A 25,999-nucleotide genomic window follows, 5' to 3' on the forward strand; every position below is an offset into this window, starting at 1 on the left:
TCCATCAGATTAATTAAGGTTGGGCTGTAGACAACCTTAATTAGTGACTGATGGGGGTGGGGAGCAGCCCATTGAGGGTGGGGCCATCCTGGGGCTGGTAGTCCTAAGATCTATAAGAAATCAGGCCAAGCAAGCCATGATGAGCAAGCCAGAAAGAAGCACTCCTCCATTGCCTCTACCTCAGTTCCTGCCTCCAGGTTCCTATGCTATTTGAGTTCCTGTCCTGGCTCCCTCCAGTGTGGACTACAATATGGAAGTGTAAGCCAAACAAACCTCTTCCTCTCCAACCTGCTTTTGGTTATGGTGTTTCACCATAGCAATAGTAACCCCAACTGAGGCATTCTTCAAATATAAAGGAGATGTATGAAACATGCCTCCAAATCCACTGGGGCTTCTGAAGTGTAGCTCAGTTGGTAGAGAACTTCCCTAGTAAGGATGAGGTCCTGAGTTCAATCTTGACCCAAGCACTCAGTAAACCAATTGTGGTGGGGCAGGTCTCTAATCCAGGCACTTGGGAAGTAGGAGGATCAGGAGTTCAAGATCATCCTTGGTTATATAGTTGGTTTGAGTAAAGATTGAAATACTCGAGACCTTGTCTCAAAAAAAAAGTCTGAGCCATTGAGACTCTCCATGTCCTCATTCATGAACTGATGAAGTTGTGAACATGAACTCTGAGGACATCGATACTTTGAGATTCTATTTTAATTAAATCTTTCCCCAGGCTTAAGAACTCTTTTTTGGTCTTACATAAATCTTTCTAACTACTCCCATAAGACACTTTATATCAGTATTAATGACCCTAGTGCACAGGGCAGCCTGACAGCCACCATCTTTAGGGTGAATATGTCACTGTAGTCTGTCCACATTTCCATATTAAATTCCTGCAAGGATGTTCTTATCTTTAAGGTACATGATATGCATTTTAATTCTGATTAATTACCGAGTTATTCACAGGGCTCTTTCTAATTCCTCAAAAGACGTAGAAGTGGGCAGTAGACAGATGCTGACAAATGACGGCAGGGTCACTTTCCTCTTCTTCGCTACATGATTTAATAAGCCAGCATTCTCCAGTTGTACCCTGTTTTCCTAGAGGGATGCACCTAACAGCAGCAGGGTCAAGTAAGAATGGCCTGCAAGAGAATGTTTGCTTCTAACTCTTACCACACATGGCAGACTGGACTGCAGTTACGTCAGCAGAGAGCTAGGACCTCATCTTATTTTCAGTACAGCTTTCCTAGTAGCATCTATAACATGTGGTGGGAGACATTTCCTTCAAAACACTTGGTTGAATCCAAACGGTCTTTCCCGTTTGGAGACCCTCAGCTTTCTGAGTCTCAGAAAGGGGCTTTTCATGGTCGGCCCTGAAGCCAGGTATGGAGCTGATGCTGTGTTCCACCTACCATCCCCTCGCTCCCCAGGATTTGGAAACACTGATGCTGTCGCAGTACAGGGGCCATGCTGGTGGCAAGGAGCAGCGCTGAGGCTTCATGGTAAGGCTTCTGTGTCCTGCAGCAGCAGTGCAGAGGCAAATCCAGCCCTCACGTTGGTGTCAGCAGAACCAGACTCTGGGGTGAAGACTGCACAGGCACTTAAGTCAGCCTAATTGGACTTGACTTGGCCTGTCTCCCTCCTTCTTATCATTCTTATCTGGTCCATCCATCCTTAGCGTAGTTCTAGGAGCCTGTTAACATCCACAATGAACTTCTTTTTTATACATTAAAAAATACCCTTAAACCCTTTTATTTCAAAATAACCCTCAAGCCTATAGAAGAATTTTGAGGGTGATACAATGGATTAACGAATGTCTTTTCTCAGTTTAACCATTTTTTAAAGTCAGTTTTTGTTCTATTTGCTTAGTTGTGATCTTTTCCTTTTTTTCCCATATGCCCTTTCTCCATACATACAATTTATTATCATATATAACTCAAACAAGAGCAGGTTACATATGCCATGCCATTTATCATCATTCATGTGGCAGCATGCATACTTTATGAAGAAGAATCATACTCTTTTTGAAGTATTTTTATCACATATTATACCCAAGATTCACATGACATTTTCATACATGTACATTTTGTATTTTGATCATATTCACCCTATTATCCTCCCTTGCCCTCTTCCCACCCCCACTGATCCCTTTTTTCTTCTCAGCCTGTCTGATTTCATGTCTTTTACTATTTATTTATTCATTTGTTTATTTCTTGTTGTGTGACCCAATGAGTTCATTTATAGTCACTTATGAACAAGGCCATCCTTTTATATTCTCACATTGGTTCTCCAACTTGAGAAATTTAACACCACATTAGACTAACGACTTCTGGTCTGTATTCAAATTTTGCAAATCACATCAGTGAGCTGTGTCCTTAGCCATTGTCTTTATTCATCCAAATCTATTTTAAGATCATATATTGCATTTATTCATCTTATCTCTTTAGTCTTCTTTTAATTTGCATCAACTTTTCTCCTTTTCATTCGGTTATGATATTGGTATTTCAGAAACACAAAATCTGATTATTTCATAGAACTTCCTTCATAATTTGCCTGAGTTTCTTGTGATTGAATTCGGCAGTGATTTCAGCATGAATCTCTCTGAGGCAGTACATCCAGAAGCTCAGATGGTCATGTGATCCCTCATGATGCTGACTTTCATTGTTTAGTTATGGTGTTTTCTAATTTAATCATTCGAAAGTTAGCATCTTTCCTCTTCTTAACTTTGAAGATGATGTTTTGATATTGCGTGCCTGTTTTCTTCCTAATCAAATACCACTCCCATCGATCAGGGTTTTTTTTTTGGGGGGGGGGCTTTCTCACAATGTTCAGGATGCTCTTGAACTTGATATGTAGCCAAAGATGACCTTGAACTCCTGATCCCCCTGACTCCACTTCCTGAGTGAGTGTTGAGACACAGGTCACCCTGCCCCTGACTTGCATGGATCATTCCTGTGAGTCAGTTTCTATGACGACGGTAAACAACAGTTACTTTTCTATTTGCATCACTTCCTTCCTGCTTGTTAATTGCTTGAATACACTTTTTTTTTTCCCTTGGTTTTTTGAGGCAGGGTTACTTTGTACAGCCTCGGCTATCCTGGAATTAGCTCTGTAGACCAGGCTGGCCTCGAATTCATAGAGTTCTGCCTGCCTCTGGGGATCAAAGGGGTGCACCACCACTGTCTGATTGAATATATTTTTAATGAGTCTTCATCTGCTGTATGAGATAGAGTTTGTCTCAGTTACTTACACTTAAAAACATGACTGAGTACATTTAGGGGACTAAGAATAATGCTAAGGAAGCCCGTCAAATAATTTCACTCAAATATTCTATCTAGTTAGTTCAAAGAGGTGAACAGCATTAGGACAAGAAATCATATAACTGCTCAAGTTAGTTCACTCCACTGGTACAACACATTTCAGGCCAGACCCTCTTCTACTCTCAGCCAAATGACTGCTAAAATGGGTCGTGTAAATATCAAATAGTTATAACACAGCTGAAAAGCAGGAAAATGTCAGCTTTGGTGACTGAGTGCCAAACACCTGGCTATTTGGAAACATCTCCTGGTTTATTGCAATGTTTACTTTTCATTTAGCTTTTTCAATGTCATAAATGTCAAAATAAGAATAAAGGTGCAATGGAAATAAAAAATCAAAGAAAGGCAGACTTCATCCCAATATTGACTCCAGTAACTCAACAGTTTAGGGCTTTGAGGGAAATTAAAAAAATTTTTTCCAGTCCCAAATTTCTCATTTATGAAATGAGATGGTTGAGTTGAACTTTTTAAACTAAGGATTCTATGACCTGAAAATAGCACATTTTCTTTTCTTTTCTTTCTTTCTTTCTTTCTTTCTTTCTTTCTTTCTTTCTTTCTTTCTTTTTTTTTTTTGGAACACAGAAACTGTTCACCTAGAATGTTCTATTCAGCACATTTGGATCCAAAATTATTTTGGAATAGACCAAACACCAGTAAAATGGCTCCCAAGCCTTCAGAGAATAGAGACATCAGTACGATTTAGTGTAAAGAGGCTCAAGCGGTTTCAGGCTATCAGAGTGACTGTCTTTCCCGAGAGAAACAATCTCACACAGCTTGGTACGGTCAGACCCAGAACGATGTGCCTCATTTGGACAGTCACAATATCAGGGAGCCATTAAAACAACACAGACATCCTAATGAAACACAGTCGAGTGAAATGGGCTGTTTATCTGGCATAAGAAAAGATTTCAAGGGATGAAGACATGATAGTCTTTCAAAGACAGGAAGGTCATTTTATTTAGGGGGAACATCATGTTGACTTGCGTCTCCCCTGGAGGGAAACTACAGCTCGCTTGGTGTCTGTTCCACTGTTAAAGCAGTGAAGGTGCTGTCCACATAACAAGACATTCTGTGCACATACAGTTTCAATCACTGCTGCTTTTTTGGGGGAACCTCATCATGCTTTGTGACATCAAAAAACTACCTAAGAATTAAGTGTTTGTAGAGGGTATCAGTTCAATGACGGGGCTCTGCTTTCCATGCAGAGGTTCCACACGTCAGTGCTTCTTAGATGTGGATGTGCATGAAAATCCCGATGCCCTGGTCTGCAGCAGCATCTGAGATTCTACAGTTCTAACAAGCCCCCAGTTGTTTCGTGTGCGTATATTCATCTGCTGATTCAAGTGATTCAAGGCCACAAGATCTGAGCATAACTTTTAGAACCCACCTCCCTAGCACCATTAACACTGATGTACAAGGGAAAAAGACATATCACACAGCTCTGGTAGCCTTATTTTCCTCATATTGCCTTAAGGCGATTCTTATTCTCCAATTGTCAACTCTCTGTTCACACACTGTGTGTTGATCTTGTGGGGCTTAATCTGATGGCCACCTACCAATTGCCCAGTGATCAGGCAATATTTCCCTGACAAATGTTGGATTTGCTTATCATAGATGGTTGCTTCAGTTGACTGCACTCTTTTATTAATTAATTAATTAATTAATTAATTAATTTGAGACGCAGAGATATGCGCACACACGCTGGCACACACCGGGTGTGTGCTTCCTCAGGATGTTTCTCACTGCATTTCTTCTCTAAGCCATGCTGGTTTAGTACCAGGGGCTCATGTGTGCACAGACGTTGCACTGCTCAGCTATTTACTCTCCCTGAATTTGACTTCATAAATCTCAAGCAAGCATCTTGCCCACCAGGATGTTCTGTGTGGTGCCTTCCTACTGTTTATCCCTTTAGGAAACTTTACTTCAATGTTACCACTTTGCACTCCAAAACCTGGAGAGTACAGAGATACAGTTTTATGAAAATAATCTCTTACATTCAAAGATAATGATAAACCTTTGCTAGACCTCACAGCCAAATTAGTAAAATGCCTTGAGGTCACTTGAGAGTCTACCTGCTATCTTACTGTGTACTCAGTCTGTTTGTTTAACCTACCTTTAAGAGAACAATGTGACAACCAGCCTTGCCTGGGGTTTCCCATCTAATAAGCTTTTCAACTTGTTAAAACTTAGCTTTAATCTTAAGTAATGTTCTCTTCAATGCCCCCGACCCAGAGTAATACATGTGTGTATGTGTGTTGTGGTAATCTTGCTCAAAGCAGCCAACAGTTGGAAGAAACCTTACACCATAAAATCCATCATAAACGTTGGAAACAACATATAGAGAGCTTGTTTACAATGCTTTGAGGCCAGCTGGTGTCAGTTGGAGTTAATGACTTAATCTATTGTAAAACACTGCTAATAATTTTTGTAAAGAATCCTCATTTCTTTCCCATATGATGCTTTCTGAGCTGTTCAATAAATACAGAGCAGAGGCCTTTGTCATGGACACAACCACAGGGATGGATACAGACACAAACTAGTAACCACAAACTGCAGACCAAAGACACAGGCAGAGAAGTAGAGAATTCAAACTTGGGCTCACCCTTGATCAAAGTAATCTGAGAAGAAGTCTGTGATTTCACTGCTTAATGTGATGCCGATGTATTTTTGTGCCCTGATGTCACCTTTAATGCATTTAACCAATGCAATAGAGAATGGGTCTGCTCCTTTCCTAAACAGCAGCCTGCAAATAATTCCATAGTCATTGTGGCCTCCTGAGATTTTACTTTGCAAACATTTTAATCAGTATGCATATGGCATTTTTTGAATTTGTATACTATACCAGTTGCTTTAAGAGCCACATGGCTTTGAAGAGGTGCATGGGAGTAGGAATTCTGTGTCACCCTAGGTAGACTGCTGGCATCAAAACAGCAATAACCCTTTCTTGATATCTCTATGATTCATAGATCACCAGATGGTACTCTTTGGGGGAGGAAAATGTTGCTACATCAAGCCTCAGTCACAGGACTTGCCTGGGTTTACAGAGGTATGTTCACATGGACAGTGGGTTGGAGCTGAGCATATATCTGTAATGCTAGCTACCCCACCTGGCTCTGGTCTGTTCAACTGCAACACTGCTGACAGAGATCTGTATATCTCTCTCCAGCAAGACAATGGATAAACAGCCTCCTGCTCTCTCGATGTGCAAGCACTGTCATCCATGTGGTTTATAACCGTGATTGTCTAAAGGAAAAATCCATAGAAATGACCTGTTTACTGAAATCCCACTTGAAGTGTGATGTTAGCTATTTATCCAATGGAATTTAAATAAGAGACTGTTATCTCCTAATAAGAATACGCCAAAGTGTTACAGTTTGACGCTACAGGACAGCATTGGCAGCTCTGAAAGTCCACTAATTGTCTTGATACTGAACCGACAAGATACAAACTACCTTCCTGCTTGTATTTGGCACAATACGGTAATGTAATAGATGGGATATAATCATCCTTCGCAGAAGACTAGGAAAGGACAATCTTCCATTTGGTATGCTTACTAGAAGGTACAGCAGAGTGAGGAGAGGGAGTGAAGGTAAGCACCCCGGAAGGAAATGGTACCCCTTATTCTGGTCTTATCAAAATAACCTTGCCGTTTGGAAGTTCTGAGTCTAGAAAATGGTGATGTGTGCGTCAGAAACTGGACAACCTTTTCTCCATGAGCCTATTTGATTTTTCTTTTGTGGAAACAGCTTTTGCTATGTAGCCCAGGCTGATCTTGAACCTTCCTCCTCCCCCAGTCTCCTGACGTTTTGCTGGGATTACAGGTATGTGCCACCACACCCAAAAACACACATGAAGTCACATCACTCTTTATCGTCACTAAAATTCAGCTGGACTTGGGTCTCTCAGTAAGAGGACACAGAATGGTGGTTTACCTGAACACTCACTGCCAGAGAGGTGCTACTTTAGTAACTGCATCAGGAAGTCCATTCTGAACTGCGAGCCCTTGAAACAGCTCTGGGTATTCCACTGCTGGAAAAGAGTGACCTCAATGGAAAGAGAGAAGGCCCAAACTAAGCCAGGCAAACAAAGCAAAGCAGCCTGCCAGATGTTCTCACGGCATGGTACACCGCATGTCAATGCTTCCAAGGTTGGCAGTAGTGATGGAGAAATGCTGGATTTTCAAATCAACAAGCTCTGTTTTAACTTTCTCTTCATCTGTACTTTAAAAATGTTTTAGAGTCAAAACATACATGTGCTGGAATCTGTAGTTTCAAGCATATGCTTTTATGAAGAATTTTATGAACTATGAATAAAACCTATAGAGCCCATAATATGGGTTTTAGATTGTCTACTGTTAATTGCTGCCTGGAATGAAATTTTCAGCTTAATCAGATATCCTATAACACTTAACCACAGCTATCAGAATGTTAGTGCTAAATGCTCGGTGTTAAACCCATATCAAGTATAACTGCTTGTGAATATACGGAAAGGCACTTCAGAATCTTGCTGGAGATTTTCCTGTAATTTTGAGCATCTGCTTAACTGGACATGAATTTTCTTCAACAGAGTTGTAGTTTAGTGAAGAAAATAACCTCATTTTAAAAATGTTGGTCATTACTCATAGGGGTAATATAATAATAGCAAAGCTTGTGAGGGGAGACATGTGCCACTTAAGCTGAGTACAAGGGGCAGGGCAAGGGCAGTAGCCATCCTTGACCAAGACAACAGAACCAGCCCTGCCCAAACACCATACCTGCCTCACCCTGCCTAAAGCATCATACCCTGCCTTCACTCAAATGCCATGGTTCAAATACCATGACGAGGGGTGTGTGGAGGGCTAGTGGCTGATGGCTTAGCAAAGGGTTGATAAAGAAATGACGTAGGGTGAAAAGTACCATGGAAGAGGTAGAAGAGGCACCTGCTGGAAAGCTGGAAGTTCCCCAAATAACATCAGCAGCTTGCGGAGGGTCTCCACTGTGGCAAGCTGAGGCAGGATGCTGAAAGCATCCATAGCCTATGCTGGCCTGACTCCTTAGTTCTTGGTGTTGAGAAAACCTAAAGAAATCTCCAGTGGTCGGGTCTTATATATTAACATGATTGATTTATTTACCTAAGTAGAGCCCCTCTGTGAAAATTTTAAGGAAAAGCTCAAGTAGCATCATAAATTACAAAATCCCTCAAATCTATTTTTTGGGGGACAACAGACAAAATGCTGACTTTGAGAGTGACTAACGGTATTCTAAGTTTATGGTATACATGCTCACTATGTGTTGTGAAGGTTCAATAAGTGAAGTATCTGCACTGAAGGCCTGGGATGAAGATCTGTCACCATCACAAAGAGATTATTTTGGGTCTCATTTCTTTCTGAAATAAGTTTTTTTTTTTTAATAACAAATGGAGAAATTACCACTAATTCTTCATTTCAAGAAAACCCGTCTTAGTTGAAAATGTAAATGACATTGATCTATATTTATACTCCAGCAGGAAACGGGTTGGGTTCGGAAACTATCCAGAGACCATGGGTACTTTTGCTCCTGCTGGCAGTGGTAACTTATACCCACAGGAGCAAACAGGCACATCAGCACTGAGCGAGGGGATCTTGGTGGGATTAGGACCACAGTGTGCTTATCAGTAGTAGACAGCTCTGTCTCAACTGACGCTGGAGCGTAATTTAGTCACCATCGATCCCTTTGTGAGAAGGGAGAAGGAAGCAAGACGAAAGCCGTCACTAACGAGAGCCATCCTTGCTTAAGTTACTGGGGTAATCAGTTCCCTCTGGAAATAACTGGTGAGCCAGTGGAAAACAACATACCTCCTGCACCTGAGAAACATAGTCACGGAGATGGCCATGAAACCAAGACATACGTTCCTTCCTGTGCTTTGTTCCTTTTTAAGAGATGACACTTTTCAGCTTGCAATGAACTATCAGAGTGAACCAAATGGGTGTTTTTAAAAGCCTGTGAGTGCAGGCTCTACCACAAGGAGACCAGTTAGCCTTTTGTGTGAGAATCAAGCATCCACTTGCAGAAGCATTTAGTTGGAAACATGAAGGCTCTGCAGGAGTTTTAATTGGACTATTTTTAAGGCTTCATGTGAACACCCCCCTCCACTCCAGATTGTTATTTACAAAGCACTTTGTTTTTAAAATATCTTGCATACAAAAAAGAGAAGACTTAGAAGGCATAGGACACGATTACAAGGGTTTTCTGTTTTATACCTGTTTTAATACAGCCAAGTAATACCAGCCTTTCAAATATGCCCAAAGCTGGCAGCAGCCTCAGTCAACATTCATGCTCCTGGTCTACGCTACAGAGGACGTGTTGGGATTTTAATTGAAAATATTTGAGGGTGTTTGGACTGGGTTTGTGCTTGTGTGTGAATAGAGTCAGGCACACATAAGACAGAGCTAAAACCAATAAGGGGCCATTCTTAAATATACCAACACTATGGAGGGTCTATCTACAGGCTAAATGACAGTTTTGGGGGAAGAGAGTGGGTGTTTAAGAATGTAAACAAAGATACATCACGAATCAGGTTGTCAGAGGTGATTTGGGGATAATTAGAATTCCCATTCAGACCACATCTGAAATTTTTTTGTTCAACATAATGGTCAAGAGTGAGGGGGGAAAGCATTGTGCTCGAAAATTTTGGCAAGGATGCTGATCGTGGCTTTTGTTTTGTAACATTCTCAAGCTCGGCTTGGCAGAACCGATCTGGGAGCTTTGCTGCAAGTCCTGGTGTGCTGGTACAGCGGCACACACCACAGTGGGAACAAGTGGGCAATCTTGTTGTCACATCTGTCTCCTCTTCCAAGGTAAAAGTAAACCTTCAGAAACTGTTCTAGACCATGTAAGTTTCAATAGCACCCTCTCTTAAAAATATCCTGAAAATTGAGTTAAAACTGTTTTGGAGGGTGTGTGAATTCACCAGACTGTTTCTGCAAGTCTGCATTCACAAGAACCTATCTTGGAATAAATAAATAAGCAAATAAATAAATAAACAATTAATTAATTAATAACAAAACCCATCAAAAACCCCAAAACAAAAATGTCATGGAAAGTTTTTAATAAATTGCATTAGGCAGTCAACTATGATTTCTGTGAATATGAGAAATTTTCTGAGAGCTGAATCTATTTATTCAAATGTTCCTCTTTTACCTTTGTGAAGAGATTATTTAATAATGCTATGTAAATAATGAAAGTTTAAGTATCATTCCTGGGTGAAATCAAAGCACAATATTTAATCAGCCCTTTGCTGCTGGCTTCCCGCCCCCAAGTTAGTGGGAGAGTTCCTTTGATTTTAAACTTTCTAATCAGGCAGATTGTATTTGCTACTATACTAATAATTATCCATCAAATGTGACATAATCCCATTAATGACTTTCAAAGCAGGATGATGTCAGTGACAGGGCAATGCTGTTGGAATTCTACTCGGCTGACTCTGAATTCTTACTAAATAAACTTAAGATACAATCAGTAATACGTTTTAGATAAGATACAATTAGTATTATGCTTTAGATAACAGTACAAGACAGTTCAAAGGAATTTCCCCAAGACCTGGAAATTAAATATTAAGTCATGCATACATCAGTCTATTTGTTATGTCTCCAGGAGTCTAAAAGACTGGAGAGGCATCTTTGGCACTCACACAGACACACCGGATGGATGCCAGGTGTGAGGGACACCGCCTATGAGGACTGCTCTCTGAGTGTTTTTGGAAAGAAAGCCCCAGGGGAAACATGTCCAGGGATAGAGAATGAGCTCCGCTCACACTTTAGAAGGCTGAGTTAGTGCTTGGGTTATCTGACCACACAGCAGTACAATTTTATCCTGAGGAAAATCAACCTCGTGCATGAAAACTAGACTCAAGGTTAAAGTAATCTTCCCAACTGAGTACAGCGCTGGTATCTGAAGAAGCCCCTCCTGAGAACCCCAGTGCCGCTCCACTGTGACTACTGGGACAGATGACAATGTCCCGTCACCTGAAGGGGGAAATACATCGCAGAACATTTAAAATATAATGCATTACAGAACACTGCGACCGCGGCTAAGTGCTGGGACTGTGGAGAGCCCTGTGCAGGCAGGAGAGGCGGCAAGTCTGGCTGATGTTTGCCCTTCAGCTGACATACGTGCGAGGTGCAGCGATGGGATTGCAAGGAAACATGGTCACCTCCTCGGGGTTCCTCTGCTAGGATCCCAGAGCCGGCTTAAAGGCACAGCCTCAGGACTGAACAGAAAACAAACTTCCCAGCGTAAGTTCCCGGTCTTTCCTCCCCATCCCACCCTGGGACACAGTCCAGTGTTTCTGGGAATGCAAACGCCTTGGTCATGGTGCACCAGTCACTTGTTGAGTTGGGCGAGGTGCAGCTCTGGCCCCCAGGAACTTGGGGAGCATTGGCTTCCCCACGGACCCGCAGAAGGAGGTCTCTTACCTGCATGTGTCCCTGGTACATTCTGCTCCGGCGTCGTCAGGGCTCCCGAGGCTGCAGGGCTGCTTTCCCGGCGGGCTCGTAGAGAGGAGCAGGGCGGGCAGCGCGGTGAGGGCTCTCCGCGGGGCGCCCGGGCCACCAGCTACAGCGAGCAGGCGGGCGAGAGGGCGGCGGGGCGAGCGGCGCGCTGCGGAGCTGTCCTCCACGCGGGTGCTGAGCGCGCGCGGGCACGGGGACGCGGGGCCGGGCTCTCCGCGGGCGCAGTGCTGCTCGCCGCGCCTCTCCAACTCGCTGGTCCTGCGCCCCACTCTCGTCGGCGCTCACGAGGCGGCTGCGTCCCCTCCCGCCCCCGTCCCGACGCCAGCCCGCTCCAGCCACCGCCGCAGCTGCCGAGCGCAGGGCGCGCGCCGCCCTCCGGGCCGCGTCGCCGCCTAGAGCTGCCAGCCCGGCGCGCGCGCTCCCGCGGAGCCGGGGGCGGGAGGGCGGCTCCAGCGAGCGCGCTCCCGGCGCGTGCTCCGCTGGCTTTCCCTGGTGGCTCAGAGAAAGCGGTGTGTCCTGAGAGCGGTCCACACCTGGAACCGCGGACCTTCTGCCGCAGTGGGAGTGATTTCGAGGCGGGGTACTGTCCACTAGCTGGAAGAAAAGTAGGAGAGAAAGGGTAGTGTCTCCTGGGAGGTGAATCCTGACCTAGGCATCCCACTCCCAGCTACCTCTGAGCATAATACTTAAAAACAAAAACAAACAACAACAAAAAACCCCACACACTTCTCCCCAGCATTAAAACCACTCAGAATCCTGTTGTCTGTCTACCTTAATGTTACTTCCGTGACATCAGGAATCCCTGTGCACTAGCATTAACCCAGCATAGTACTGTGTACGTCCTGGCAGGTGGTAGGCACCTAATATGTATTTGCTGAAGGAGTGACCTTTGCCTTATACTAAAATACATAGGCAGACTGTTTAGGTAGGTCCCGAGTTGAAAAGACTGTGTAGTACATGTGTCCCCAAGTTTCCTAAAGCACAGTATGTATTAGTTGCGTTGTAATATACTTTTCATAAAGCTGGAAGTGAGAATGCAAACTCCCTAGGGTGTGTGTTCCTATGACTGTGTGATCAGGGAAACTTCACAGTGTACAAAGTGTGGGCATTGGAGGTGGGGGCAGGGCAAGGGGCCTGTTTACAGGAAGGTCCCTTGTCAGCCTCAGCTTTCATATTGTCTGGGGAACTGCAGGACACCTATTACCATTTCAAAAATAAACACGTAAACAAATACAACAGAACCATGCACAGACCTGTGGGGACACGTGAACTTGAGAAATAATTAATCCAATTCAATGCACTGAAGTCCTAAAAGAAGCAGGCAGGAGAGCAAGCAGATAAACCCAAAGGGCCCAAAACCTGCTGGCAGCAGCTGGATGGATATTAGATCTCATCTGTAGTTAACCAAGTACAAATCTCTTTAGGCTTCTGTCTCAACCCTGTGTGATTAAACTCACAGTTGCATCCTGAAAACTAAGTATGTTCTTAGGTAAAATACCACCCATGTCTGGTTTCTGAGCTACTGTAATATAACATCCATGTCTGGTTTCCTTTTTCTTTTTTGGGAAGGAGTCAAAGCCTAGTGGCAGGAGTCTTCCTGGGGTGCCAGGAACAGCTTCTGACCTCCCTGTTCTTTGGAACAAAGGCACTGACCCCCTTTCCCTCTATTGACAAGGTGAGCTGGTTGTTTTTTGTCAACTTGATACAACCCTACATTCGTATTTGAGAAGAGGGAGTCTCAATGGAGGTATTGCCTCCATCAGCTTATCCTGTGGGCAAGCCCGTGGGGCATCTCCTCCATGTCCTCTGCATCAGCTCCTGCCTCCAGGCTCCTTTCCTGACTAAGTTTCTGCTTTGATTTCCTCAGTGACTAACTGGGACATGTAAGCTAAAGAAACCTTTCTTCCCCAGGTCGCTTTGGCCTTGGTGTTTCCCACAGTGGTAGAAATAAAACCAGAGCAGGAAGCCAATGTCTGCCCTGTCTATGTCTGCTGGTGACCAAATGCAAGGGAAGTGCTGAAAATTATAAATGACTGTGCACATGAATATGCAAACAGACGTTTTCTAGTTCAGATACAAAAGAGTGCTGATTTTCTGAAATCGCAACCACTACACAGTCTCAAAAGGAGTTATGTGATCTGAAAAGCATGGAGAAACTCTTGTGTTTTGAATGGAAAGCTCTGGAAATCTGTGAAGTAATGCTGGCACCGATGTTTGATCTGTGATGATTGCAGGATGTAATAGTGAATACAAGGAACCAGTGACTGTGAAAGCGTTGGAACCAGCCAGCACGCGCAGCAACTAGAAGTCAAGATAGAGCTTCTCTCGTCTTCCGTTTAAACCCGGGCAGCTCATTCACAAATGCCAGGAATGAAAGCCCTCTCTGTGAAGGCGTTCCTCTCTCAGGCAGTAGTTGGAAGATGGACTGAGGCATGTTCGCAGTTTTTGAAGAGCCTATTTGAGCAAAGCAGCTCTTTGTGGGCTGGACAGGGAGGCTCTGTTGGAAGATGCCAAAGGGAAGCTTGTACAGGGTGGTTGTGAACACATTTTAAGAATTAAATAGTGGCCGTATTTGGATTTTTTTTTTTCCCTGAAGGAAGTCTGTAATTGGAGGCTGCTTGGCTAAATCTAATTGTCGAAGAGTCAGTTTTAGGTTTCTGGAAGTGATGAGTGTGATTGCTCATGTGGGGATCCAGGATGCTTGTGCTGCTCCAATCTCACAGAGATTGACCATTCGTACCCTCCTTTGTTCGTATTTATTGAGAGCATGGTATGTGACTTCACTAAGTGCAGCTTCCTGGCAGGAGGACATTTTTACCATGGCAGGCAAGTCAGTCTAGACCCCCTTTTTTTTGTAGAACTAAGAAAAGAACAGCACTGAAATGCCACTTCTTCTTCTACTTATGACTTTGCACAGAAGGTCTTTCCTTTGGTTTTAACTTTAATCCTCTCTTTCCATACCAATATGTCCTTCCAGACCTTGCTGTGGATATCGCTCTATATAAATAAAACACTGATGGCCAGTGACCAGACAGAAAGTATAGGCAGGACAAGGAGAGAGGAATTGGGGAAACAGGAAGAAGGAGAGAGAGACACTGCAGCCACCGCCAGGACAAGCAGCATGTAAAGACGCCGGTAAGGCACCAGTCACGTGGCAAGGTATAGATTTATAGAAATGAGTTAATTTAAGATATAAGAACAGTTAGCAAGAAGCCTACCACGGCCATACAGTTTATAAGTAATATAAGCATCTGAGTGATTATTTTATACATGGATTGTGGGACTGCGGGGCTTGGTGGAACCTGGAGAGAAGCCCTCCAGCTACAAGACCTATCCACAAACACAAGCTCTCCAGTATCTGTTAAAGAGCCAGTATCTTGAGAGAACACCGATTCACAGAATCATCTAGAAATTTATGTACCTCATAAACAAATGTTCGTCCAAATCTAGCATTTTAGCTAAAATGCAAATAACCCCCCTAAACAAAACAACAACAACAAACAAACAAACTGGCTTATAATATATTTGCAGAAATCCTTTTTGCAAATTAGGTTGTTTTAAAGAGACCTTGTAAAGTATAACTGTGCATAACTTTTTAGTTCTATGATTGGAGCAATAGAAACGCTATGTGTATAACCATTGCACCCTTCTCAAAGAATCATGGTTAAACTGACTCCTGTCAAACTTACCAGACAGTGGGCTAGAAAAAGGTGTGAGCATTTAGAACAAAGGCAAGTGGTCACAGCTTTGTATCCACTTGATGCCAGGAATATTTGAATAAAAATGGACACTTTTGCCAAACATTTACCTTATTTTTATCTTTTATAGGGTTTCTTGTGTTTTATGTTGATACACTCGTGCAAAACAACTCTGAAAATAAATATGTAGTCTTTCCAAACTCCAACAACCACATAATGTAAAAATGGCTGCACTCACAGCATGGAAGGAGTCTTTTGGTCATCCCTCCATGTGGACATAGGACTTGGTGACAGTAATACCACTGCGGCCTGACTTAAAGATGCTTGGGCTGCATGACAAAAACCCATTAGGGCATGCCCTGTTTCTGAGGACTGCAGCCCAAATCTCTCTTTTTACATCGATTACCGCTGAGAGTGGACATGATTGAATACCATATCTAAGCCCCAGAAAGTATTTCTCATTTTGTTATTAAATCCCAGGGCCTTTGTTATTCCAAGTTCAGTCTGTGTGCTGGGAGCTTGTTAGAAATGTCCACTCTAAGCCCAGGTCCCAGTACACTGAGCTGAAATCTGTCTTTCACCAAAGTTCTCCAGTTTGCCTTATATGTACCATAAAATTTGAGAGGCATAACTGCCTCGACAGTTATTCATTTGTGTAAAAGTGTACAAAGGCAGGTTTTGTCCTGGGCTGTGATGGCCCAGGGACATCAGTACCAAGAGTGAAGTCCAACCTGTGTCCCTCTCCACCTAAAGCACTCCAACTGTGTTTTGAGTGACCTGTGGGTTTGCCATGCAATCCAAGCCCATGGCCTTTTGGGCAGATGGACAACTGTCACCTCCACTCAAACCACCAGAAGGTTCCAGGGTTGGAAGGCAGCAGAATCTACTCAGCATTGATCAAATGAACTTTGCTTATCAGTGAGTTCTACTGTATATTATTAAGTGGGTATTGAAAATTCAGAGCATTAAATCTCTGGAAAAGCTGTTCTTGTGGACTAAAGGGGAAAATCGGGGATAATAGCCCTTTGGTGGTTTAGTCTCTCTTTATGATCTATGCTGTTCCAACCCTACTGTGGAAAGATGGTAGGAGAGAACAAAAGTCGAAATAGCTGTAGACCCAATCACAATGACTAATTGGTTTGGATTGTGTTGAGGGAGGAACATTTTGTTAAAGTTTGCCCATGTGCCCTCTTTTGTCTCTGACACAATGGCAGGATTAGCGGCTGTTCTGGGCTTTGGATCCGGGAGGAACTGGAGAAGCACACAGCCAAGGAGGCTTCCTGGGAGCTAGATGAAGGAAAGGTCAGCGACCAGGGATGCTTGGCCTTGGAGATGGTGGCAATATCTTTTCAATAAACAAACAAACAGAGCTCCTGTTAGACCAATTTAAGAAATTCTGTAAAATAAATCAGCGTTTCTTCATTACAATGCCAGTGTTCCTTCAGGTATCTATATTGGACTAAATATTAAGCATAGTTTTTGGGGTCTTGGTTTCGGGAGAAAATTTACAAAGAAGGTTCGCTTGACCCTTTCTATTCTGTTGCTGTCTTAGCATGCACGTAGCCTCTAACTTCTCAGTGGCTTCAAAGCTACCTTGACCAGGCTGGGCTTCTGCTTGAAGTCAGATTACTTTCCTGGAGGCAGGTCCTACCTACTTGACTCAAGCAGGGGCATCTATCGAGTTCAACCCCATCCACTTAGTTTAATAGCCTTCGAGTGTCTTACAAGCAGAGCCGTTGGCTTCCTAGTCACAGTCACGGATTCACTGCTGTTCAGAACCACAGAGCCCCTCTCCTCAGGCTCTCACTTGAGAAACCACTGCTTTTGTACTCTGGCCAACTAGTGTGATGGGAAAGAGAAGATTCTTGGGATGTAAGCCCCGGGACCCTTTGGTTTCTGCTCCCACAGCCCTGGGGTTGCTGGCTCACAAATGGTCATGCCTATCTTTTTATGTGGGGGCTGGTATCCAAACTTTTGAGCAATAAGCACTCTTACCTACTCACCATCTCCTCAGCACAAAAAGGCTTGCTTGATCCTCCAAATAAATATTTCTACTTTGACCTGCACAGCTTGGTCCTGGAAACCTGACTTGGAGAAGAGGGAATGAAGAAATGACAGACACACAGACACACATACAGAAAAGCTGGGATCAGATGGGTTGTGTTTACTCTGAAGGAGCCAGACCTAGTATGAAGAATTTAGAACCTGAGCACGTCTATTAAGCACAGGACCTGAGGGAGGAGGGGTGCTCTCTGTAGGGAGCAGCCTTAGATTGCAGTCATTTAGGAGGAGGAAGCTAGTTTTTGCACACACTGCCAACATTTGCACTGGGACCAGAGGAAAACTTTGCCAATTCCCCGAGCCTGACTTGAGGAAGGCTTTGTCAATTCCCATGGGTCTCAGTCACTGGGGTTCCTGTCAATAATACACATTTACTCAGGGCCTCCTCTGCTCCCCACACACCTCCCCTCTTCTGTGAACTGCTTTGTGAGATGAATTCTTAGACATTTATGATCTCAGCACGGGAAGGTAGAGACAGACAGAACTCTGGGGTTTGCTGGCCAGGCAGCCTAGCTTACTTGGTGACTTCCAGGACCATGAGAGATCCTGTCTCAAATTAATGGTGGATGATGCCTGAGGAAATATACCTACAGCCTCCCCCCTGTACAAGCACATTACACACACAAATATTAGATAAAATTCTCTGAGTGTTTTTCTTTGGATCAACTATTTTTTACTTCTGGTTAAGCAGAGGCAGATGAACATGAGAGACTAGTTTTAACTATTTCATTTTCTTACACAGCTCACTCCTTTGCAGAAAATCTGAGCAACCACCCTGGTTACTTAGGTAGTAGTTGGAATAGCATGAAAATATTGATGACATGATAATTAAAAAATAATTTAATGTGAAGACACAATTTAAGGACAGTTGTTTTAAACAAAACATTCATGACAGGGCTGGAAGAATGACTCTGCAGTTAAGAGCATTAGTGGCTCTTCCGGAGGACCCAGGTTCCATTCTAAGCACCCACACAGCAGCTTACCACCATCTCCAGGTCCAGGGGCCTCTTATGATCTCTGTGGACACCAGGCATGCATGTAGTCCACAGATATACATGCCAACAAAACACCCACACACATCAAAAACAGAAAGAAACAAATTGCAAAGGAGTGAGCCATTATACCTCACCATTTTAAGATATTAAAAAGTCAATTCTGGAGTTGCTCGGCAGCTTGCTGTGCTTGACTGGCCCAGGCTGACTGTCACCGTCAAGCCTTATGCTTCCTCTGCCTTCCTCTGCGGCTCTACGGTCTTGGGCTCGGGCATCTGGGCCCTTGCTTCTGGCCTTGCTCTGTCAGCTGCACGTGAGGTTGTTTGCGGGTGATCTGATTTGTTGGTGATCACAGGATGATTTTCGATATTACCAGTACTGCCTCAAGGAATTTATAATGAATAAGAATTTGTAATTTACAGGTCTTCCTCCTCAGCAAAGCTGTGAGAGCCCAGCAAATAGACACTTTCCTCAGATGCCAGTTTTCTCTAAATGTTTGTTGAAGCATAAGCCTCTTTGGTGAATATCTTCAGCTGTCTAAAGAGCACCAAGTGGACTTTCAGAGAGTAAATATGTTAATGATGAAATGATGTTAATTGAGATAATGTTCCGTTCATTCATTTTGCAAAATAAAGTACTCAGTATTCAGACCAGTGAAATCCTTTAGTCCACTTAATAAAATTTTATTTTCGGGTACCTGCAATGTTGGCTCCATCAACTGACACTGAGAAGACCAGAGCTGATGGAGACACATAGAATCACCCATCATACACTTCAATCATGAATGGAGGATCTGAGGTCCAGCTGAGGCAAGAGACTGATGGGATCATGGCATCTGTTCAGCTCATAAGACCTGCAATGCCAAGTGTTTAGAGAGGAAGTGAGGACCACCTGGCCAGCTGCTTAGACTTCCCTGCATAGCAAGACAGGTCTGGAATTTCTGAAGATGTGCTCTTCCACACAATGCAAAAAAGGAAAACTTTATGGTTTTTATACATTGGTAGGTGGTAGGTAGATGCCTGGTAGTCTCTGCTATAAATAAAGATAAATAGATAGTCTTAGTCTCATTTCATGCCATCCAATACTGCTAAGGGATTTAGTTCAGTTGAGCAAATGGGGATATAGCTCAACCTTGGGAAGCCCTCAAACTTTACAAAGGAAAGGGAACTCATGATGTAAATGACAATGGGTAATGATACTTAGTATGCAAATACCTTTTATAAATAAAAGTTTTCAAAAGCAACTAACAGGGACACGATAAATATATGGTCAGGAAATTCATAAAAGTTAGAAGTATAAAAAATCAATACATAGAAATAAACAATAAATAAGTTATTAAAATTGGGTTGGAGATGCAGTTCAGTTGGTAGTGTGCCTGCCCAGCATGCATGAAATACTTCACAAACTGGGAGTGGTGGTGCACAGCCATAATCCCAACTCTTGGGAGATGAAGGCAGCAAGGTTGGGAATTAAAGATCATCTTTTGGTACACAGTGAGTGAGAACCAGCCTGGTATACATGAGACTGTCTCAGAGAGGAGGGGGCAGGCAAAATAGTAATGAAAGAAATAAAATGTTTACCTAGAGTGTCACCAAATTGGATACATTTTATTAACTACTTTAAGATAATGCTCATTTTTGGAAAGGGTTTGAGATGAATCTCTTATTCTGGCACTTCAGGGACTATATTCTTATCAGTCTATCTTTCCAAGAGATTGTTTGGCAAAATAAATGAAATGTTTTGACATGTTTAAAGTCAGTGACTTTCCATTCCTACTCTCAAAATTTCAAAAATGTTTACTTTTATTTATGTGTATGTGTGTTCATCTGTGTGTACAGGAGCCGTGAAGGCCAGATGGAGGAGCTAGATGCTCTGGAGCCAGACTTACAGGCAATGGTGAACAGCCCAATGTGGGTGCTGGGGATTGAACCTGGGTCTTCTGTGGAAGCTGTTCACACTCTGAATTGCTGAGCCATCTCTGCAGGCCCCCAAAACTTCTAAAATAATTGCAAATTTTCAGTAAGATTTATATAATGCAAAACATTTAATAATGAACTTCTATAAGCAACTTAAGTTTGTTTATAGAACAGTGATAGAAAATGGTAATTTATTAATTTGCTTATAATGGGACACTTACTCTTTTAAAATAGAAATTTGTATCAGTAAATAGGAATGAGAAAAGTGATTTCTGTTAAGAATGTATGTCAGTTGTAGTGTGCTTGTCTAACATACACAAGACCCTAAGTTTAATCCCCAGTACTAACACCTAAGAAGTAATTTCTCTTGTAATGTGTCCAGGATTGCATGTATATATGGGTGTATAAATGTGTATATGTGTATAACAGTGTATATGTGTATGTATATATGAGGGTATGTGTGTGTATATATGTGTGTATATATGGGTGTGTGTGTACATGTATCTTTCTCCATTATCTATCTATCTGTCTATCTATCTATCTATCTATCTATCTATCTATCTATCTATCTATCATCTATCTGTCTATCATCTATCTATCTATATACAGGCAGATACATATATATATATATGTACATGTGTGACATCTTTTGCTCTCTGTCCATCTCAACATGAATATTCATTGTCATCACTTACAACATGGAGACATTCACTCACTATCACAATTCATTATCAAAATTAAAAATTAAAAACTCACATGGAAGTTGCAAACAAGTGCGAGGAAAATTTCTGACTTCCAGTGAGAGGCTGGGTAGATCCTGATAGGCTTACTGCACTTGCTCTAACAGGAGCGGGCATCTGGGCAGGTCTTGCACGTCTGCTGTCATTTCCCCACACCTTCCTGGGTGTCTACACATTCAGGGTTGTGGGAGGTCTCTACAGAACCCCTAGTCACCCACCTGCTCAGGGCCCATTCACATTTATTTTGTTAGTTCCCTCGTTTATATTTGCATTATGGCACCTATTTTCTCTAGTGTAGGCAGAAAATGTGTTTGCATTTGTTAATGTGCAGTCTCCATTTGTACAGCATACAAGCACGCATACTAATGAGGTCATTAAGAGTTTAATAATTAAGTAATTGGTATTTTTCAAGCTTTGTGTCACACCAAAATTCTTGGTGCTTGTTATAAAGTGGTTGAAGAGTATTTTGATGGTATTTGAAAAAATTGTTTGGAGGGTTTTGATGGGCTTGGAATATATATATATATATATATATATATATATTGAGCAGCAGAATATAGATTCTTGTTAACTGAAAATTTGCTGTTTTCAGAAGTAGATTATATTCAGGTACTAAAGATAATGAGGGATGGTGTGTGTGTGTGTGTTTGTGTGTGTGTGTGTGTGTGTGTGTGTGTGTGTGTGTGTGCATTTATGAGGGGTGGGAAATTGAATATTCCTGGCATGCTATAAATTCTGTCTCTTTGACATTGTGAGTTTATATCAACTATTACATCGTGTCTCCAAATTTTGTGAAATGACGTTTGTCATTGAGTTTTATCAGTGAAATAAAAAAAGGGAGAGATTGATAGGAGCCTTAGAACTTAATTTCAGTGACGTTTGTGGGCTAGAGAGGGAAGCCAACGTATTTGTATAATAGGTATGGGAAGAATATTTTAGAGAAAAGTTTACCACGGTTAAACCATGGAGTGTGTGACATGGGTCCTGAGAAGAGGAATCACGCAAGCACTGGCCCTACACCCCTCCCCGGTGCACATCAAGCACTCAGGTCACTTTGTATATTGATGGTGTGGTGAGGCAACAACAGGAGCTCAGGGACCCCACAGGGGTGGCCTTCCTAGCTGGCCTGCACAGCAGCGTGCACAGTAGCAGCTTTTCCATCTGAGTTTCAGGAAGTCCTTCCAAGCTGCTGCTTGCTGCTGCTGCTGCTGCTGCTGCTGCTGCTGCTTCTCCCTCCTCCTCTTCTCCCTCCCCCCTCCTCCTTCCCCTCCCCTCTTTCCCCTTCCCTTCCTCCTTCTTACTCTTCTTCCTCCTCATCCTTCTTCCTCTTCTTCCTTTTCTCCCCTGCCCCCGCCCCCCTTCTGATTTCTCCTAACCATTCTTCAGGCTTCTATAGTAACTCACAACACTTCATCCCAGGAGAACTCACAGGTTCCAACCTAAAACTTTCCAAACTTAAAAACAGATCATGGTTGGCTATGGTGATATTGTGTTCCCCAATATATTGTGCACCCTAATAAATTTATCTGGGGTCAGAGAATAGAACAGCCACTAGATAAGACATAGAAGCCAGAAAATGGTGGCACACACACCTTTAATCCTAGCTTTCTGGAGGTAGAGATCCATCCGGATCTCTATGAGTTCAAAACCATACTGGAAACAACCAGGCATGGTGGCACACACCTTTAATCCCAGCACTTGAGATCTCATGTCTTGGTTGGGAAAGATACACGCCTTTAATCCCAGGAAGTGATGGCAAGAAGCAGAAAGGTATTAAAGGCATGAGAACCAGGAACTAGAGCCTGTTAAGCTTTTAGGCTTTTTAGCAGCAGTTCAGCTGAGACCCATTCAGGTGAGGACTCAGAGGCTTCCAGTTTGAGGAAACAAGATTAGCTGAGGAATTTACAAGGTGAGGAAGCTGTGGCTTGTCCTGTTTCTCTGATCTTTCAGCGTTCATCCCAATACCTGACTCCGGGTTTGTTTTTATTAATAAAACCTTTTAAGGTTCGTGCTACAGTTGGCGGTGAAACCTACTGAAGGCTTGAGCTTGACAGGATGCGATTTATTGCATAGGAGGAAGAAGGCAGAACTTCTGGGTAGACGATGCTGCTCTCATGGTCATTCTCTTCTGTTCTAGGCTGAAGTCATTCTACACAGCTCTGCTTTTCCCATAATTTAGGAATAACTAAATACTTCTTTTTTCTTGAGTCGAGTCAAGGATACAGTATAGTTTCTGGAAGTGGCACTTAATAAGAGGAATGTTGATGTATTACGAAGAGCAGTGTAGGTTCTGTGGTCCACGTGGCATTAGGACCTGCTCTCTGCCGAAGTCCTACTGAATTGTTTCTTTTTATACTCGGAGCGGAGAGTCTTGAACCCTAAAGGCAACATCACCCCCATAGTGAATAAGAGAAAGAGCTGCAAAATCTTTGAGGTTATAAAATATTTCAGCATTTCAGAGCTCTTAGAGTTATTCTTTGTGCTTGACTCAAACAAAAAGAAGCAGGTTACTCTGCATTTTCAAAGATTTGTATCAACAGATAAGCATTTGAATTAGCAAGTCATAGTTGCCCTAATATTGATTGTTGGATTTATGGTGTGTGTGTGTGTGTGTGTGTGTGTGTGTGTGTGTGTGTGTGTGTGTGTAGCAGCTGTGGGAGGATATTTTCATAGCAGACTCTGATGGTCATGTGTCTCTTTTCTCCTGTTCTATTTCTAATGGCCATGGATGAGAAGCCAAAATGAATAATACTGCTGTCATCATTACCAATTTAAGATGTGGGAAATGTCTCACTGATATTTTGCAGCTATTATGTATACTAGACAGATGTAGCTTTTGTAAGCTCCTGAATTGCATTAGGTCTTCATTCCCTCACCTGTGAAATGGAGATAACAATGCCTATCATTAAGAGTGTACTGTGGGGCTAGAGAGATGCCTGGCTCAGTGGTTAAGAGCATTGGCTGCTCTTCCAGAGGACCAAGGTTCGATTCCCAGTACCATATGGCAGCTCACACCCATCTGTAATTCCGGTTCCAGGAGATCCAAGGCCCCATAAACATGCAGGCAAAGCACTCATTCATATAAAATAGATAATAATACTTTTAAGGAGAACCTGTTACAAAGATTGCAGACAATTTCTTTTTTATTTTATAATTTAATTTAATTTTATGTATCAGCCACAGATTCCCCTGTCCTCCCTCCTTCTGCTCCCCTCGCCCTCCCCCCATCCCTTCACGCCCCGATAATTTCTTTTTAAGCACTGAGCCTGGTGTCATGTGCATCACAGATAATGAATAATTTATGATGACCAGGATTATAGTTATGGTGATAAGGATTCCATCAATCTTGAATCCCCTCATTCTCCATAATGCAGATTAAATCCAGCTTTCTAGTGTTATCACACCTGTGAGACAAAGTTGGTGTCATCTTGAATCCTGGAACATACATTTCAAATAGGCCATTCACTGGGGTTTCCCAATAAACCCTGCTACATTCCCTTTATCAATCAACCACCTTCCTCTACTAACCCACAAAGTCTCTTTCTTTCTCCTTATGCTCAACTGATCACTTCACTTTTAAATTCACTGGGTTAATAGGAAACCTAAAAAGACGTTTTGCCCCATATATTCCTATCTCCATATCTATTCTCTTGTTTGCTTCTGTGCCTCAAAGTTTTCATTCTCTTCCTACAGACATACCTGAACTGCACCGTCTCTTTTGAGTGATAATTTGTTCTCTCTCTGTTGCCTTGTTTCCATTGGCCTACACCACAGATGATCTCTCCCCACCTTCAAACACCACCACACTCCCCTGGCTAATCTGATCTATTTGGCTCCTGCCCACCGGCAATATCAAAACTGCTTCTGTCAAGGTTGTTAGTGCTTTTATGTCACCAAATGTGATCAGTTCTCAGTCTGTTGGCAGACATGATATAGATACCACTACCTTCTTAAAATAGCCTCTTCATTTGAGCCTGGGGTAGGCTCTTTGGGGCCTCCCGGTGGCCCAGCCTGTGGCTGATCATCACCACCTAGGGGCTCCATTGGTGTTACAGCTCCATCCACTCTCAGTGCTCTCTGGATCCACAGTTTCTCCTGTTGAGCACGTTTTCACCTTCAACTTTCTTGTTGCTTCTGAATTCCAGGCTGACGCACACATCCTTACTTGACATTTCCTCTTAGATGACTGATAAACATTCCAAACCCCAACTCAAGCCCCCTAACTAGACTTTTGTTCCCATTTCCCTCTGTAGCTTTCCCTAACGCTAAATGGCCGGCATCCCATTCTTCTGAGTAGGGCATGACGCATTCAGTCATCCTTGACTCTGCTTTCTCATGTTCCAAATCAACCCATCCCCAAATTCTCCCGACTCTGCAGGACACATGCAGGAACTCCGGTTCTTCTTTAATCAGGCTCTCTCATCTAAGCTGCTGTTCTCACTGCCTGGCTATGAAGCGACTTCTGCACTGCCCTTCCAGTTTCCATCTTTTCTCTCTGCAGACTCTTTCACGGAAGCCAGAATGATTCTTTTTCACAACAGTGAAATCAGAGCCTGCAGGTACACTGTACTCTGTCAGCATTGTCTCTTATATCCTGCTTTCCACTTGCTTTGCTCAGCTGACGGAAGCAAACCAGCTTCCTCCTCGTGAAACACAGCAAACCTTGGGCATGTGTAACTACATGGCTCTTCTCGCAGATGTCTGCATGGCTCTGTTTCTCTCTCTCTTTTAAAGTCTTTGCTCAAAAGTCATTGTCAAAGATCCCTCTGTGATCTTGTAATAACATCAAATTCCTCAGTGTCTCTGATCCTGCTTTAATT

The 25,999-nt window shown here is 42.9% G+C and overlaps 1 protein-coding gene across 3 annotated transcripts in view; it reads right to left on the reverse strand.

The window, feature by feature from the left end:
- The window catches only part of Pex5l (peroxisomal biogenesis factor 5 like), a 208,417-nt gene extending 196,294 nt beyond the window's left edge, over positions 1 to 12,123 (reverse strand). For 2 of the 3 annotated variants that reach the window (XM_028872673.2, XM_037206535.1), the window contains exon 1: positions 11,737 to 12,123. In XM_028872673.2, coding sequence (XP_028728506.1) covers positions 11,737 to 11,757 — 21 coding nt within the window. In that variant the 5' untranslated portion in view covers positions 11,758 to 12,123. The remainder of the gene's footprint in view (positions 1 to 11,736) is intronic. The other variant, XM_028872676.2, reaches the window with a different exon arrangement.
- Positions 12,124 to 25,999: the final 13,876 nt, after the last annotated feature.

The sequence above is a fragment of the Peromyscus leucopus genome, chromosome 6, assembly GCF_004664715.2.
Source record: "Peromyscus leucopus breed LL Stock chromosome 6, UCI_PerLeu_2.1, whole genome shotgun sequence".
NCBI lineage: Eukaryota > Metazoa > Chordata > Mammalia > Rodentia > Cricetidae > Peromyscus > Peromyscus leucopus.